Raw genomic sequence first — 18,858 nt, 5'->3', positions numbered from 1 at the left:
CAGCAACCAAGGCACCAATGAGATTCAACTCTGCTTTGTGAGACCATGTTATGCAAAACAGTAATTGTAAAAAGTGGATTGGGAATGTTATCCAACAGATTCCATTTTGTCTTGGAGATATTTTTGTGACAAAAGGCAAGATTCAGAAATAGCTCTTCTTATTTTGTGAGCTTAAATATTCATCTGATGTACCTCTACTGGTAAGAGTTCAGAGTACTGGATGACTCTTGTTACCCAGGACGATAATGCTTGTGGGGTTATGTCCCATTGTCCTGGTTTTAGTGGGAGAAAATCTCTGGCATCCAAACCTTGCTTCTCTCAAAGGCTTGACTGACATGAGGGGTTGTAAAATTATTTTCTGGTTGTCAGTAGACAGAAGCCTGTTCTCAGTAAAGAAACCTTGCTGTGTCATTAAAACAACTGTCAGAATTAAACTGTAGGGAGTTCAGATCTAAAAAAGAGCACGGAACTCCCTTTCCATGCTGAAATCAAGGCTATCAGAAAGCATATCAGTGGGACAGAGGACATAGATTCCAATTTAGAAGAGTTGAGTCATTTCAAAACAAATGAGAGATTCCACTTTGGGAACAGGGTTAGAGAGCAAGGTGGGGACAGCGAACTTAAATTTTCTCTAACAATGTTCATTGTTCCAACTAGAACTGTTATAACTTATTCAAGCTATATTCACCAATATCTGGAGATATGCATCTGTAATAAATATTTGTAACAAAGTATGAGAATGCATCAATGTTTTTCAATGATGCATTTGAACTGAGCAACAACCACAATCAACAAACCATACTGATTCAGTCGACATATCACCAGAACGGACAGAAACAGACCAGATGGTTAAAATCAATTTGATACATCTTTTAAGCAGCTTAATTCATATTGGTTTAGTTAACTGTACACCCTTTATTGTCTTCCTTTTGATGAAATGTCTTACTGCAGCTGAAAAAATAATATTGCACACATAAAAAAAGAGACACACTTCTACTCATTATTGTTTTTATTATACTTCTCCATTCCAGCCTGTTCTTATGATCTTGTCCCACACATACTGTTTGTCTTGTTTATGATATGTATCTAAATTTCTCACTTACTTTTCCAACTACTATACAAATGTTCTGTGAATATGCATATCAGTGTGAAACGCAACGAGGAGACTAAATCCAAGATTGAAATCCTCTACATTTCTGGATGCATTCTGCTTGGATTCCATATTTCTGCACAAAACTCAGTTCAGAATTCTCTGTCCTAATTCAGTTCCCACTGTAAAGCTGTGCAAGCACCATGATATTAAATTTCAGTAACTTAAAATTTTAAGTGCTCATGATAAAATTTGTATCAGTATAGACACATCTATGAGGACAGCTTTTGTGAAAAGAAAACCATAACAGCCGCACCATTTTCTGGATCTATTAAAATTTGAAATGTGTGCTTTCAATACTGCACCTAAGAGTCAGCTGCTGATTTCCGTAATGAGTCATCCAAACTCAGGTCTGTAAAGGGACGGAAATTATGTTAATAAAACAATGTCCCTCACTTTTTTTCAGTTACAAGTAGGACAAGCTCTCAAAAGATTGTTTTTACTAAAATCTTACTTTCATTATCAACCAATCAGGGACAGTCAAACCCATATACTCTCTATTTTATCTTCACTGATTTATAGTATGGTTCTCGTTCTTTCACATCTGTAGTAATGGGAGTCCTTGAACAACTCTCAATGGTTGTAAGCCTTTTTCGACCATGCTGACTGGACACACTGTAAGATAATGTTCAAGTAACAGAAATACCATGGGATAACCAGAGAACAATAAAATCTAATAGTCAAGTTATCTCCCCTGCAGGGATGCTGCCAGGATTGCAGCAAGTTTTGTGTGTGTGTGATCTCGAATGAGGAAGTGGTGGCAGGAGGAATAGCCATTGTTAAATATCTCCCTAACACTTAAATATCTGTCACTTTTTCTTACTGTTCCACTATGTAAAGGCTCTACTGAAATCAAAATTTTTGAAGAGATGACATCTCTAGTTGTATAGCGATTATTACTGTGATGTCATTGGGCATGGTCACGTGGTTGTGGTGGGATCTTGGTTGGGATGGCAGAAAGACCATAGGCTTACTCCATATTTGACAGCTAATTACAATGTTGTCAAAAGAATTAAAAATTTTCTAACAATTCAGTTGGACTCCGATACTTGATTCATAGTCATTGAACATGTTCTAAAACTGATGTGTTTATTCTGGAGCTATGTTCCTCCATCACATTCAAGATTTGGATATACCAAAGGTGAAATTAGTACAGGTGCATCCTAAACTACTATTGTGGCTACTTCAAATGTTATTTAAGGTGAAACTTTAATGCAAGAACTTGTAGCTTCAGTGTTAAAAAAATTAATTTCTTCTCAAACAACTCAATTTGGTGTAGATTACATTGTTTTTTAATGATACTGTGAGAATTCTTGATGTGTAAAAATTGCACAAGAAATGAACAACATCATATCAGAAAATTACAACCACTGGGAAAATACTGATAGGAATATACAGAAATAACGATATTATTTAAGTAGTGTGTGATGTGTGATTTGGATTTTTAACGTAGCTTTAACAATTTTTCAGTCATATCGCTACGATGTCTGCAATGTGGCAGTTTATAGTGATGTCTAGCACTGGGGCATCATGCCGCAGACACGTAGCATGATGTCCCACCCAGTCACATTATCCTGACACCGGGCCGACCAGTCCTAACACTAACCTCTTAATGCTGAGTGCCAAGCGAGGCAGCTGTTAGTACCGTTTTTTTTTTTTTAAGTCTTTGGTATGACTCGGCCGGGGATCGAACCCACGACCTCCCGCATCCGAGGCGGACGCTCTAACCACTAGGCCACCGGAGCGGTTATTTAAGTAGAATATGTGTTGACAATACGAGTGCTAATTCTACAACTTTGCAAAATACATCTTGTACAACTATTCTGTTATTTCTAACAACACTGTAATATGGCAATAATTTCTGCCCACTTTTTACTTTAGTCCCTTGCTAATTAATAGTTTTAGATTTTACAACACTAAGCACATTTTACCTTTTGACAATAACACATCATTACAAATATTTAGATTGCAAGAAAATAGAAGTTACAATTTTATTAAAAGCACTGGTACCAGTAAGGCTAAAGGAGATGATAAAAAAAAAGAATCCGGATGAACAGATTAATAGTGTCGTAAAGAATCCATATATCAGAATGACATCAAGTATTTTTTTATTAATTTCATCATAAGTTAATGACACTGCTTAAAAATGTAGTGTACAAGATAACAGACTTTTTTAGTTATCCAATTTGTAATACAAATACCAAATAATGGCTTGGAACCAAGTGCCAAAATGTCTGCAGAAAATATCACCATGAACAAAATATATTTAGGAAGAACCGAACACAAACAGGACAAATTTTATCCATCTTGCTTTGAGTTTACACAGATCAGTCAGTCTCTTATGTTTAATGTCATTTAATGTTTGCACATTGAGAGCATGTACTTCATTTGGTCATACATCTGCATGATATAAAAATTTATCTCTTTATTCTTTTGTTGCCATAGTGGTTCTGCCAACTGAGATCTACAGACACTTAATTATGTTGTATGGGGATTCTCTGATGTTCACTATGAGCATTAATCTGTTAATTGTTTCTAAATTTAATATCATCCTCCTCCTCGGTGTACAAATATTATTCTGTGCTGTGAACTCATTTCATTGCCTGCTGTCTGAAACGCATATGCATAACTACCCATTTTGGTAAAAATATGAGTCCCACCAGGAAAAGTTGCAGTCCCCTCCCAGAAAACTATGCAAATTATAAGAACAATTGGTTGCCATTGAGTTTAATTTCTACACTCTTTATAACACTGACATAGCTCTTGTTTGTCCATCAGAGTGAGTCTGAATTTTTTCGATCCAAGGAAGGTCTTATTCAAAGCACTAAGCTAGGCATCACACACTTTCTTACACTTAGCTAATGTCCCTTTCAAACTATCAGTTCTAGCAACTTTAGCCCTCTCCTGAATCTCACAATCTTCGTCTGTTTGCCGTTGAACCCCAAAATACTCATTCAAGTCTATGTCTCAACATGTCATGATTCCGAGGTCATGTGCACTGCTTATTCCGTTAAACTCAGAAATGAACACAATAATGAAAGCTAAAGTTGTTTATTTGATGTACTGTTTATAAATGACCACATGTACATCTCTGGGTCTTTCTGCCTCTGAATTCAAGCACTGTAAATATCAGTAGATTTTCCCACCCAGCTGCCAGTCAAAGCCTTTGATCTTGCCACTCACCTATTGCAGTATGTTCTTTTGATGTACTCTTATAATGGTGACTACTTCGAGGGGGGGGGGGGGTCAGTCACTAAATTCTGTCATTGTAACATTGTAAATATCAGCACAGCTAACTGATCAACATATTTTTCCGCAATGCAGGTACTGAAACAGGTCTGGCAAGACTTTACATTTTACCGCCCACCTAAAAAAATAATTGGCATCCAAATATGCATGATTATAAGCGTTTCCAAGACCTCTGTCAGTTTTCACTAACATGAACTATGTCTAAGATTCACTGTTTTGCTGCCTCTTATGCCAGATTTTTCTCTTCCATAATGCCGTATCTGGGTTTTAAGTCCAACATTCCCATAGTCTGCTTGGGTATCTTGAATAAATATCACAGGCATATTGTCCATCCAACACGTACATCAGACTCGCACTCAACATCAATTTTGGGCTCAAAATCACACACTGGTATTTCCAGTGACATTTTCTCAATGTCCAACAGACCGTTATACATCAAATTCATTGTCATCATAGCTATCACCAGCCAGTATTTGCTGACTGAAAACATCGTCTGAAGACAAACTGTGTTGTGTTTCAGCCATTTTGGTTTCCTGTGTGGCCCTTATTCGAAACACGCATTTGTAAAATTTCCATGGTGAAAGTAAGGTTAAAAACTACCATAAAATTCTTGTTCCAGGGCCAAATGAACCAATCAAATTAAGTTTAACAGCCATTCATGTCGAACAGAAGTATCCAAATATCTGGATGTCACATCAAGTGATGTGAGACAGCTGCGGCAGCGCGAATGATGTCACAAAATGAACTTTTAAAGTTTAATAAAAATTGCATACTGCGCAAAGCACATTTTTTATATCTGCGACGCTGACGTAATTTGCTGAATGCGTATCACTGCTTTAAAAGTATGCGAATTCCTACAAATTATGTGCACTCGTATCTATTGGCATCATTTTCTGACCCAATATTTTATTCACGTTAGACTGCTAGGAGGGGGTTAGATGCAATTTTAAATATATATTCGTTTTTTCTTCTTTTGACAACCCCACCAGCGATTTCCCATTTTGTTAACACAACCCACAACAGAAGTGATTTTCCTAACCAACCTTCCACTGTCAGAATCAAAATAGTTTGAAACACAACCTCCTACTGAAGATTTTTTTGAAGTGCCGTCTGGGGGTGGGGGTGGGGTGTATATGTTTTACTGGAACAGCCCTAAAAATGTCCAATAACCAAAAGAATGCATTCTAATTATCTGTACCTTACAGGCTTTCAGCTGCTAGCTAACTGGGGATCAGTAGCAATGTACAAGATGTAGCTCACTCAAACTGGCATCTTTGAACTGTTATAAGTCTTCAACCACTCTAATTATCAGTTGGCAAGACATTTTTGTTTCAAATACATGACCAACAACCTTTGTTTCATTGGGATATTATTGGGCATGCAGATCATATAGGATGATACAGGTAGTTCTTGCATCACTGACAGCCACTTTCAATTACAGTTACCAGTATTATAAATGCTGACAGGCACTTTCAATTACAGTTACCAGTATAATAAATGCTGACAGTATCATCAATGCTGACAGGCACTCAATAACCTAAACAGAGCTGCTTACCAGAGTAAACATTTCAATCTTACACTGGAGTTTAAAAAAATCAGGTTGAGGTTTCTTACTTGTGCTGGATTATCTCGGAACTTACTTGGATCAACAAGATCTGCGAAGGAAAAGTTCTGTATTCCACATGGAACAAGAACTCTTTGTCTGCAAAATAAGATTAGATGTGTAATGAATATTTGAAAATATCAATATTTATCACACTGGTTCATAAAAATCACATACCTTTAAGCCATTTCAGACTTTTTGTGTAATGTGTAAAGTTTTATATTACCATAAACTATAAAGTCATAAGTTCTAAGGCAGTTTTCAGTCTATCTGAATAGTACTTTTTGGGTGAAGTGACAGTCCTACAGCTCTATCTTACAATACATTACCATATAAGTTACCATATCTATTCGCTTATAAGTCCAATTGCAAACTGCATAAACTCAGATTTGCTGTCGCATAATGCAGCTGCGGATCTGGGTCTGTGCAGTTTGTTAGGACTAATCAATAGAACAAACAAACACAGATCCTGATCTGTCGATGCATTATGCTATGGCAGATCAAGATCTTTGTTGTTTGCAGTTGAATCAACTTATAAGTGAGTATAGATGGAATCATTAATGTTTAAAGGGTAGTAAATTAATTGCACAAACATAATGGCATATTGTTTGTCCATTCAGTAATTACAAGCCAGAGAACATAGTTATTGAGATAGAACTAAACAATTTCATATGACTGACTATTGAGTACATTTTTTACTGAAAAGACAACAATACTGTATCTGTTTCTCTCATTGTTAAAATGATATCTAGAATGTATGATTTCATACTGTAGGCACAAGGGGATGATTCAAGTGCAGCAAGTACCTAGCTTTCGTAAATTATCTTTCCTTGAGAATACTTACCCCAATCACATTAACATTCGGAGAATTCCATTTGGTGCCCATTTCAGAAGGTGCATGAAAATGCATCACTCACTCAGACACACAAGCTGTTATTAGGAGCCTTTTCCACACCTTTTAATCATTCATGATCTATTCCAATTTACTATCTTTCACTGATGATCTGAATAATCTGACAGTATGAAGTACAAGTTGCTAATAGGACAGACCTCTTGTCACTAATTCAAAAGAAAGGACAGCCAGAATTTTCACCAACTGAGTAGCAACATAAGGTATAAATAGCTGATAAAACCTGCCAGTGAGGTCTGTGTTATATATCACAAGCACCTGGAATTAATGGCACTAAGGCCATGCTCAGACATGCAAGAAGACCTATGACCACTAGTTTGCCATAAATTAAGAGAAAAGTTTTCCATTAACTACAAGCCTGTACTGGAGAGATGTGACAATGGAGGCATAGAAACTCATCAAAAGCCAGCATTTCCTGCACTATCTCCATATTTGTGACTTTAACAGTACCTGGGTTGAATTGAGCACATGCATCTGTAATGCACACTAGTCCACAAACTGACGAAACATGTACACAATTATTGATTAAGATACAAAAAAATATTGATAAATTGTAGCAAATACATTAACAATCAATAAAAAACAGAATTTATAATGGATGGGTAGAATTCAAACAGATTTCTAATAAATAACAACTGGAAATGCAGTTTGATGCTGACTTTACTGCAGCAAAAGCTTAAACTGGTAGGCAGTGACCTGGTATAGGAAGAGAGGTAATTGACTTTTCTTCCCTCTGTTTATATAGTTTATGGACTTTCCAGGACAGCTGGATTCATAGGGTAATGGAGTTTATTTTCCTAACATGAATGTGTCCAGGTATCATTCTTTTTTTCTTTTTACAAAGAATTGCTTGTTTGAGATTAAGTTTTGACCTACAGTGTTAATGAGCAGTTGTCTCTTTTCTCACTGCTCTGTTTCTATATGTATCAAAATTTTCATAGCAAGTGATCTTGTCAATAACCAGTCCATTCATGGTCCACTTTTATCTTCACTAAAGAAATACAGTGTGACCCAGCTATAACATAGAAGTTGGGAACCATAGAACGTCTTTTAAGCAACCAGGTCAGTTAGCTGAAGAAAATGATGATTGTACCTCAAAAAATTAGCGGGTGTGTGTAGGTAATAAATGCAGGTGGTAAAATACGTGCTTCATTGGCACAGTTACAATCTTAAATCGATGCATATTAAATGAGAAATACGGCTGTAGTAAAAATAGAGAAGGAATATATAATATTTTACTTCATTTAGAGAACCACGGAATGGTCAATATACATGTATACTGTTTATATATACAAGCCTAATGTATAGCATGAACAGAGTATCAACACCATGTACTCACGTGTGAATCATATCACATACAATGATTCTACAAATCAAGTAATTCCATCGAAAATATGCACACACAGATTTAAAATAATAAATAATTTTGTCACTTATCATATAGGTCTGAATTCAGAGGAAAAATATAGCACAACCACATGACGAATGATGAAGCACATTTACTTTTCAGAAAGTCCCAAGTTGGTAAAAGTTAGTCTGTGTTTTAAGCTGCCATTGGTAAAGCAGTTATTAAAAAGTTAAAATATTCCATCCCCAATCTGTTAATCTCCCAATTAAAACCACTTTCCCAGTCTATGAGGTCCAAACTGTGACGTTATCCTGTAGCTTTCAATCTGAAAATTAGGCAATACTCACAATGCAATGACAAGATGCATCTGTGGAATGGCATCTTCAAACAACTCAATATATTCAAAGTCAGCATTTGGTGCTATTTGCTGAAAAAGAAGAAAAAAGTACAATACAGTAATGAAGAGCCCATAACATACCAGAAATTATAATTGTCACTGACACTCAAAAAGATCACAGTAATCCATTTTTAACACAGATGAAATATACCTTGTTAAAAATGAAGTCAGTTTCATGCCTGCTCAAACAACAGTCACTAAGAAACTGACAAAAGTAAAAAAAGTGTTACATTTAATTACAACATGAAAAGGTTGGTGACCATATTTTGATATATTGGTGTTATATTACATAACTACTTTTCACATGTACTAGAAACTAACCTAATCCTGAACATGCTCATGAAATAGGCCAAGTAAGTGACCTCACAGGCCTTGTAAGTGACTTCACATGCCAAGTAAGTGACTTCAGAGGCCAAGTAAGTGACTTCACAGGCCTAGTAAGTGACTTCACAGGCCAAGTAAGTGACCTCACAGGCCTTGTAAGTGACTTCACAGGCCTTGTAAGTGACTTCACAGGCCAAGTAAGTGGCATCACAGGCCAAGTAAGTGGCATCACAGGCCTTGTAAGTGACTTCACATGCCAAGTAAGTGACTTCACAGGCCAAGTAAGTGGCATCACAGGCCTTGTAAGTGACTTCACATGCCAAGTGACTTCACAGGCCAAGTAAGTGGCATCACAGGCCTTGTAAGTGGCATCACAGGCCTTGTAATGACTTCACATGCCAAGTAAGTGGCATCACAGGCCTAGTAAGTGATGTACTTTTCGTGTGGTGGTGTAGTAACCAACAAGGACGCATGCACATATCTATTTCACGACTGTACAAATCAACTATTTTCTAGAAACTGACCTAAAAGTTAACAAACTGCAATAATCACTAAAATGTGATGTTTACAATACCATATATACTCAGCTCTAAGTCTACGTTTTTACCAAAAACTATGATTCATACAGAGTATGGGTCATCTTATAAGTGCAACACACACAAATTTTTAAATCTAGGGGTAATGTTGGAAACTCTAGATGTTTGCAGCACACAAAAGATTTCAGATCTTTATCAGACAATGAAGATGAATTCTTGGACTTTGTATCAGATGACTTAGTGACATTTATAGGAGACTGTAAATCACACAAATTTGGACACAACTTTCACTGTTTATTTCTAAGACACGTGTAATTAACATATTATGGGATATTATGAATCGGATTATTCTGAACTACTATTTTAATATCAGTGTGTAACCTATAATTGAATTCATGGATTTACTATATAAATGGATTTAAAAAGTTAAGCATTATAGATTTAATTAGGTCAAATTGTAAGTTTTCAATTTATTTGTGATATATTCCACCGAATATTATAGTTGTATTTAACACTGATTTTGTCATCTATCTATCAAGTTCAGCTGGTTTATTTTTCCAAAGTGCAACTCTGATTCACTGATGACAAGTCACACCTTTAGACAGATTGGACTTGTTAAATACACCCTGACTTAATAGAAGGGCTAATGAGAAATTGCTTTTTTAAAGCCTAAAATGGAGTTACTGACGTATAATCGAGTTGAGTTATTTATGATAACTATATACAAGTTCCATCTTCATAATACATCTAATGAGTGCTGACTGCAACTTAAAATGTTTATTCCCCCCTCTCCAACCTTCATTCAGATTGAGGAAACAAAGTTTAAATTTGACAAGCAAAAATAGTATTTGATCAATTCCACTCAGTGTGTATTAACAAAGAAAACATCAAAAATGCGTTCAAAGAACATAAGTATTCCATCACCATGTCTGTTGTAATATACTGTATGAAAACTCCTCAAGTTCCTGACTTAAATGTAAAACCTAATCAAGGTGTGACAGACAGATGGAAGGATAGGGTAATACTATATGCCACTTCCACATTTGGAGCAGCACATATAAATGGACTAGATAAACAACATGTAATATTTGTCCATACATAACAAAGCTATTCATAAGTAATCATTATCATAATTTCATACAGTTAAACTTTATAGTTATGTATGTACTAGTAGCATTAACAAAGAAAAACAAGAAATCGAAGCTGGAAACTTACCTTCAAAAAAGACTCTGTTGGGCATTCTGTGAGAGTCGATAGGATGGAGGCATACAAATCTCGCCAACGAGCTGGCTGTAAAACAAAAATGTTTCATAATTATAACCAGACAATATTCAAATAATGATATAACAGTACAGTAAAACCTGCCATAGGAGATGCATCCACAATCAGGACGCCTGCTCATCAACAACAGTATTTATGATAAAATTTCTTAACTTGTATATTTCACTTGAGTATAAGGCACTGTCCCCAAAGGTCATAGTTTTGTGGTTTCTTTGCTTTAAAAACCAGTGTTATGATCAAGCAAACGATGCAAGGATAACAAAATATTCTCTAAATATTTTTAGCAGGAAGTAAGAACACTGTGAAACATACCTTGAATAAAGTTTTCTGATGTTGAAATCAACAGCAAAAGCATTAAATTCCAAATCTTTTGTAAGCACATTTTAATGTGGATGTAGCCTTTATTAAAATACCAACTTTCCACTTGCAAAAGGTTAAGGTGGTTTATTCTCATGGAACTTTGGACATAATTTTCACACATAAATCAGCAAATCTTTTGTAACTAATTTGTAATATTTATAAATACAATGATTCTTTTCATGGAATCTGAATAGTAGCTTTCCTTAAAATTAGCAGGGTCTGAAATTGTCTTTAGGGCACAAGTATTTTAAGAACTCTTAAAAAATATAATATAAAAGGAGCAAGTAAAAATAATTCGGAAAAATTAGGAGAAATTATTAAGATAAACACAATAAAAAGGAATATTTTTGGACTAAATAACTCAATGGGACTGACCTTCTACTGTCCCCAAAAAAGAATTTTAAGGGATTCAAGATAAGACCATTTTTTTCTTTTTAGATATTAAATATTGGAACTATCTCTTATATTCTTGGGCGATAAGATTTTCATACAAGCTGCTGAGGCAGCCATATCAGATGCAATTTTGCCAACATTTTCATTTAGAATAAACTAGACCCCATTTAAATATTCAGAAGAATGAATGACAATTTTCAATATGTTCACCGTGCCAGCCATGCTGGGTGGGGGGGGGAACCACTTCATTTAGGTACCATAAGAAGTCCTTTGGTGAAAAACCGTCTACATGACCAATAATTCTGAAGATTAGTAACAATAACAAGATTTTCTTGTTATCTGCTGTGGTGCATACATTGGATTCCAGATGGATACCATTTTCATTTATAACCAACTAGACATCATTATAAGTCATTTAGAAAAATTCTTAAGTTGATATGACCATCCATTCAGAAATAGTGGCAATAAGAATTTGAAGAAGGCCACTATAGTGGCAATTGCTCATTTCTAAGTGAAACCTTTTTCATTTAGATACAACTAGACAGCTTAAGAAACTTCTTGTGAAAACCCTAGAAACTTCTTGTGAAAGCCCTAGAAACGTTTTGTGGAAACCCTAGAAACTTTGTGTGAAAACCCTAGAAACTTCTTGCGAAGACCACAGAAACTTCATGTGAAAACCCTAGAAATTCTTATGAAAACCCTAGAAATTCTTATGAAAACCGTCAAAATGACTTTCCATTCATGAGCAGCATTAACAAGATTTTCACAATGGCCACTGTAGACACCATAATGCGTGTCTGAACGGAACCATTCTCATTTAGGTCCAACTTAACATCATAAGAAGTTTTCAAGTGAAAACGCCATATTGATGTGATGATCCATTTTCAGGGTTGCATCTTGGATTTGGAAAATGTGGATACTTGCCCTAACTAAATCGGAAAAGAGGGGGGCAAACATAGCAAAAAGGGGGTGGGGAAGTCCCAGTATGGTGTAAAGTAAACATAAAGATTCAAGCAGTGCAACAGAGACATAATAAGAATCAAAGTCACAAATGAATTCTCTATATTACACTATAACAACTTAAATCTGTAATTAGCCTTGAGTTACAAGGCTACACACCAGGGGTATAGGGATACATGATTTTTTAAAAAATATATAGATATCATTTCATGACAAATCACAACTGTTAGCCAGCATGTTGATTCTTTGCACTAGCAGGGCTGTTAGAGAATCTGACCCCAGGTGTTATGTATCTATTCTTGCTTGGTGTGGGCTTAGTTTCCAACATTTAAAAGTCAAGAAACACAAGAAAAGTTTATAGAAACACTGCTGATTAAAGTTGCAAATAAACACAAATGTTGCAGAAATCTAAGTTAAATAACAAACAACAAAGTTCATCATGAAGAAAACACAATAGGCAAAATGAAGTGTTCCAGGCAATGATACAAAACTGATCATATGACATAAATTACTGGAAAAATTTGGGACCGAAATGGACTGTCCTGAATAATAGCATGTTATATGCCAGAAACTGATCTTACATCACAAATTATCAAAAACAACTGGAATGCACTGAAAATATTCTCAAGTTATATGTCAGAAACTGATAATATTACCAGAGAAGACTTGAAAGGACTGAAAATACTCTCACATTGTTGATTCAACTTCTGCTAATTTTATTTTTAAAGGACAGATCACCTGAAGGTTCAGACTGGGTCTTGTAGGTGGCCTTTAGTTGAAGTGTCTAGATGCCACAGAGGGTTCATGACAAAAGTCTATTTACCCGTGAAAGGGAGATGGTTCTCTGTGATGAATGATGATGCGCCATGAATAAGACTGATCTGTCTTGTTGGAACTTGTGTGTAATTCTGGTCTGCTGATAGGGTATGTATTTCAAGAATTCTGCTGGTAGTTGCTAATGCCATGAGGAAGCAGGTCTTGTAAAAAAAAGGAGCACCAGATATCCTCGAAATCGGTTCAAAAGGTGTCTTATCTAGCCAGGTTAATACCCAATATAGGCCATGTATACACAAAGTTGGCGAGAAGGTTGGGTAAGTTTTGGGTATGTCTGATATACTCTCTCCCATGATGATGAAAGGTATCGGCGACTGTGGAGCATTAACCTCTAATCATACTTGGTGCTAACTTGCTCTCTTCGAAGAGCCTTGGAAGAAATTAGCTATCTGCAGTATCGATGCCTCAAGAGGCAAGATATGTTCATTTGTGCACCACTGGGTGAAAACTGCCACTTGACTTCATATGTGGAGGGCCATCGTACCCAAATGATTCTCTCTACAACTGGTTGTGAAAATTGTTTAAGTCTGAGGGCCTGTTTGAGATGATCCAGACGTGCAGGTTTGTGAGCTCCAGACAAGGATGAAACAACTGCTGTCATGGTTGTTTGAGTAGCAGAAGGAAAACCTGAATTTTCCACAGGAGTTTCCAATGCAAGATTAATGAGGTTATTGGTCCACAACTCCTCCCATCGAGGGTATGTGTATGCGTTCGGGTTGGTCCAATCCAACGATGAGGAATTGATTGCCCAAGCTGTTGAGTCAGGGACATGAGGGACAAAAGTTGGGAGTTTGGCATACCCCCTTGTTGAAAAAAGGCCCACCAAGGTCAATCCCACTGGGTACAGATCTGAGTGAGAAATGAGAGATGGAGAGACCATTCCTTCTGTACTAGTTGATTGTTCTGTGACAATGAGTTGGTCAGTATAACTGAGGTGTACTGGGATATGGTAAACATGTATGTGGCTTTGTTGATGACAACACCATTTCAGAAAGTCCCACACCATGATGCAAAGGTCTGGGGACTGGAGTCTTCCTTGTTGTTGGAGATAAATCACCATTGTAGCATTTGGTTCCTCCTTGTCGTTTGAGATAAGTCACCACTGTAGAGTTGTCAGGCAGAATGTGAACTCCCTTGCCAAGCAAATATTCCTGCCATGATTGGAGGACTTTCACAACAGCCATCCTCTCCCCAAAAGGATGGTAGTGGGTGGGCTCCCCAACCTTTTGTACTTGCATCTTTACAGACTACAATCTCAATTGGTTGAATGTGAAGATGCATACCTGCAGCAATCTAAGTTAGATTGCTCCCAATTCTGCAAATGGTGCCTCAACTGGGTGCAGATGGTGGGAGGTTGATCCAGTGGGCAAACTTGAGAATTCCATTCCTGCAGAGGAAACGGTAGCAATGCAGCAAAAGGCGACCTAGGACCATGAGATCCGCTGCCACACTAAGCCAGCCTAATGGGCGAAGGGATTCCCAGGTGGACAGAATTTTCTTGAAAGTAAGGTGTTACCATAGGCAATTTTAATGCCTGATCATAAGGGAGACGAAATATGTGGCCTGTATATTGAACTCCATACCTAGGTGAACGAATCATTGAGATGGTACTAGGACGAATTTTCCTTGTAGAAGAAAAGTCTAGATTATAAACAAGAGTTATCACATCTTGCTAGAGGTAACTCACTGATTTTGCTGCAGGATGTTGTCCAGGTAACTTGATGTTGCCACCAGAGAAATGGTCCAGATATGCGCTGCTGCTTGATTCATCAGACAAGTGAAGACCAAGGAGTTCCCTGAAATGGTATACGATGTTGTAGGCAAATAACAGGAATGTCCTGGGAGCCTTGTGAATACAGACATGAGGCCATTCTTGAGACTGACTCCCATACATGCCATGAGGTATTTGGAGTGGGAAAAGATAAGCTACGTTCCGTCAGATGGAAGATAGCCAGAGTGAATGAAAGTCCAACAACGAAGTTTCAGCAACACTATCACTAACTGCCAATTGTCAACAATGGCCATATGATCCAAATGTATGAATGCATGGAGTGTGGCTGTGTTATCCCCAAAGTGACGAAATCACTAATCACTGTCTACTCCTGGGTCCCAAAGAAAAGCGGAGGGGTGGGGGGGTGGGAGGAGGAAAGCAAAGGTAGAACCGACGACGAACTCATGATGATGTTGGGTCATTAGAACGTCTGCAACAATCCCAGACTGCAGGAGTAATTGAAATCAGACTCTTGCATAGTGTAGTAAGATCAACATACGCTGCTATGAATGCCTTGGATACAAACCCACCGATATGTACCCATTCGTAGTGGAATTACACATACACATATATAGGAATTTTATAAGCACTAGAGACTTGCATGTATAAAATAAGTATAGCCCGAACTGAATGTGATGTCACTTGGGCTCCACATGCAAGTACCTAAATGTGTGACAACAACAAAGTGTTAGCAACTTGTAAAGGTAGAATGCTGTTGTGATAGAAAAAGTTGGAAACATAGATGGAGTATACTTTCCATAGAAGTAAAAAACTCCTCCAACTTGTAGTGGTATATCCTCCATGTAGCTTCTGGCTTTTGTGAGGTCTTGTGTGATTAGAGTGTGTTTCTTGGCACGAGCAAATTAGTAACAGATAGGTTCTTAGGCTTTGCAGCCAAGTCTTATACCTAAGGGGAGGTCACTCTGACCGACAGTCACATAGGACAGCAGACAACTTTTAGCTAAGGTGGCACTCTACAGTTTCGTATTTTGCATAGGGTTAGAATTTTAATAAAAAAGAATTTCCCCGACGTTCCTCACTGGTTATACTGGCTAATTAAAAAAGACCATGTGTATCTTAGGTATAGTTTGAAGAACCTTTAATTCCCTTTTTTTTGGTGAATGATTGATGGGTGTAATATGGGTTATAGAGTATACAGCTTGGCCTTACGCAAGATGTGCACCTTTCATAAAAGTGCTACCTCCACTTGGCCATTTTCACATCCTGAACTTCAGATGTAAATTGTATAAAAAAGAGCAGATAACTTTTTTTTAACATTTTATATATTTGGTAATTCATTCATTGCACTTTCAGAAGCTGGTATTGTCTAGTCTGGCAAAATTAATTTTCCCTATTTTAATAGCTGCTATCGATAGTGTACTTTAGACTAATTCAGCACAAGGTTGCAGTCATTTTAGTTAGTGTGCTTAGATCATGTACAATTTCCAAAGAAATATCATCCACATTACATTAATGTAGCATACAGGTATGCAAACAGTCTCTCTCCACTGTGCATGTTTTAAATGCAAAAAACTTCACCTTATATACGTCACTCTCTCAAAAGTACATAATAACTGGTGAGCACCCCTTAAAAATAGTATCTGGGAGGCCTGGATTTGCAAGTTAGTAGTAGTTCTCTGAAGGTATTATGATTGGGTAACGTATCTGAAGAAGAAACAATAGGAGACTTGACAGTTTAAATTAGAACAATATGATAAAAGCTTATTGGTTGGATTAAATTAATCATTCTATTTCATATTTTCTATTGTGTGCATGGCATAGCACATCAATATATTAAGTTTTATTAAATTGTTCATCAATGTATGAATCACACCCCAGTGCAAAGTGTATAATCATGTCTGCCAATGTGTAATGCATCAGTAGGTCTGGGTCTACACCAATTGCTTGAAATCATAGTGAAGAGCATAGACCCTCATATGCCAATGTATAATGTAACAGCTATGGGTCTATAGTTTTCTTGAAATTAATGTGAACAGTGTAGACCCTCCAGTGTGACTGTAATGTACCAACAATGGGTCTATATGGCTTGCATGAAATGAAAGTAAACAGTGTAGACCCCAATCTGCTGGTGTATAATTGGAGAAGAAATGGGGTTTATACGAGTACACATTATATATACATTATGTTAGTAGACCTAACAACTCCAGCAGGACCATATCAGTATAACAGTCATAATTTTTTCTGTCAGGTAGGCTTATTTTTAGTAATGTGTAACAAAATTTCATGTACTGCTTTTGTCTACGAAAGTTCAAAAGTGTGATCAGAGACTGATGCAGCAAGGGCTAACAAAATATGTTCGACTACAAAATAGCTTTTACAGTATACTTACCTGTAAACCTGAATTGCAGTTCCAAATACCATGGAACTCAAACACTGCATTATAGATCTCTCAGTCTGATGTAATCCTTTTCATTATCTTTAATTTCAAGTAGCGATGTCAGTCATCTCACCCACTCAAATCAACATCACTCATGTAATCTCAACACCATGTATTTTTGATCATATACATACATGCCAAACCTGGGCAAGGTATAAGTGCAATGTTTGCTAATATAAGTGGCAAAATTAGCAGTGTTTAAACTGGCAGGCATTTAAGTATTTTTTTTTAAATCTATTTTTTTATTACAAGATTGTAATCTATGTACTCCTGTCAGTTGAAATAAACTAAAATATATAGTTTCTACTGTGCTCATTTGAAGCTAAAGTACATTTTTTAATATCTCTCCATCCAAACATCTCTCTCTCTCTATATATATATATTGCATTTTTCGCTTCACTTCCACCTATTCCTATTCTGATCATGCAGGTATTTTGCATGTAAAAAAGAAAAAAAATATAGGTTGTTTACTACTGTAACAGTCAGACCAGTTCCCTGACCAACTCAACAATACCTAATATAAATTCCAGAATCTAACACAGACAACCTATTTTGATACTGGACCACAACAACTTTATTTTCAAATTTTTTGCCATTATTCCGTAAATCTGTAGTTTAAGGGTAATTTCAGTAAGACTTGAGGTCAAACCATAATGACTGGGCAGTCTGCATTAGCAAGTGCAGGTATAATTTATTTCTTTTGCAATTTAAAATTCTTACATTCGGTTTTTTAAAATCATTCTCGTCCAATCTGATGTTCATGCTTTTAAAGCTCTCCACCAGATCTTCCAAAGGCAATACTGGAAACATGTAGGTCATGGTTGGAATCTGTCAACAAAACAAACAAAGAAATACACATGACCATAAAAAGTTTACATTAAAAGCATTCATATAGAAACTACATCAAGTGCATAAATTTCTCACATCTGAACATCTAATCTAGATTTTCAAACTGAAATTGTCTCCACAAAGAAAATATTAGTTTATTGATGGTATTACATATCAAATAAACTGATATCAACTGTATGATTGTAACTTTGAAAATAACTAGTGTACTCTTTTTTTTTTATATCTAATATGATTTTGCAAATCCACTTTTGCAATGCAATATTGGAAAAATATTAGCGAAATGAGTCCCTCCCCCAATACATTTGAAATTGAACTGGTGTAGTGCTAAATAAGGAAGTAAGAGAACACAACAAAAAGGCGAGGAGTTTGTGTGTGCAGGGGGGAGACAATGGCGAGCACCAAAAAATGTATGGGAACACTATTCCCACAGCACTATACCCCTTTTACCGGTTGATTACGCTCCCCAAACCAACCAATATATCAGTTTTTCAACCA

The 18,858-nt window shown here is 36.5% G+C and overlaps 1 protein-coding gene across 1 annotated transcript in view; it reads right to left on the bottom strand.

Moving 5' to 3' along the window:
• LOC149802623 (uncharacterized) overlaps nt 1-18,858 on the bottom strand; it is a 43,673-nt gene that overhangs the window by 19,901 nt on the left and 4,914 nt on the right. Inside the window, exons 2-5 of the mRNA XM_089951945.1 lie at nt 18,235-18,342; nt 10,733-10,807; nt 8,608-8,687; nt 6,040-6,101 (exon numbers count right to left, since the gene is read on the bottom strand). Of these exons, the coding sequence (XP_089808071.1) occupies nt 6,040-6,101; nt 8,608-8,687; nt 10,733-10,807; nt 18,235-18,333 (316 nt within the window). The 5' untranslated portion in view covers nt 18,334-18,342. The remainder of the gene's footprint in view (nt 1-6,039; nt 6,102-8,607; nt 8,688-10,732; nt 10,808-18,234; nt 18,343-18,858) is intronic.

The sequence above is a fragment of the Sinohyriopsis cumingii genome, chromosome 3 (assembly GCF_028554795.1).
Source record: "Sinohyriopsis cumingii isolate HCF-2022 chromosome 3, ASM2855479v2, whole genome shotgun sequence".
NCBI lineage: Eukaryota > Metazoa > Mollusca > Bivalvia > Unionida > Unionidae > Sinohyriopsis > Sinohyriopsis cumingii.
Note: the sequence above shows the minus strand (reverse complement) of the source record. Positions and strands in the feature narration are given on the sequence as shown.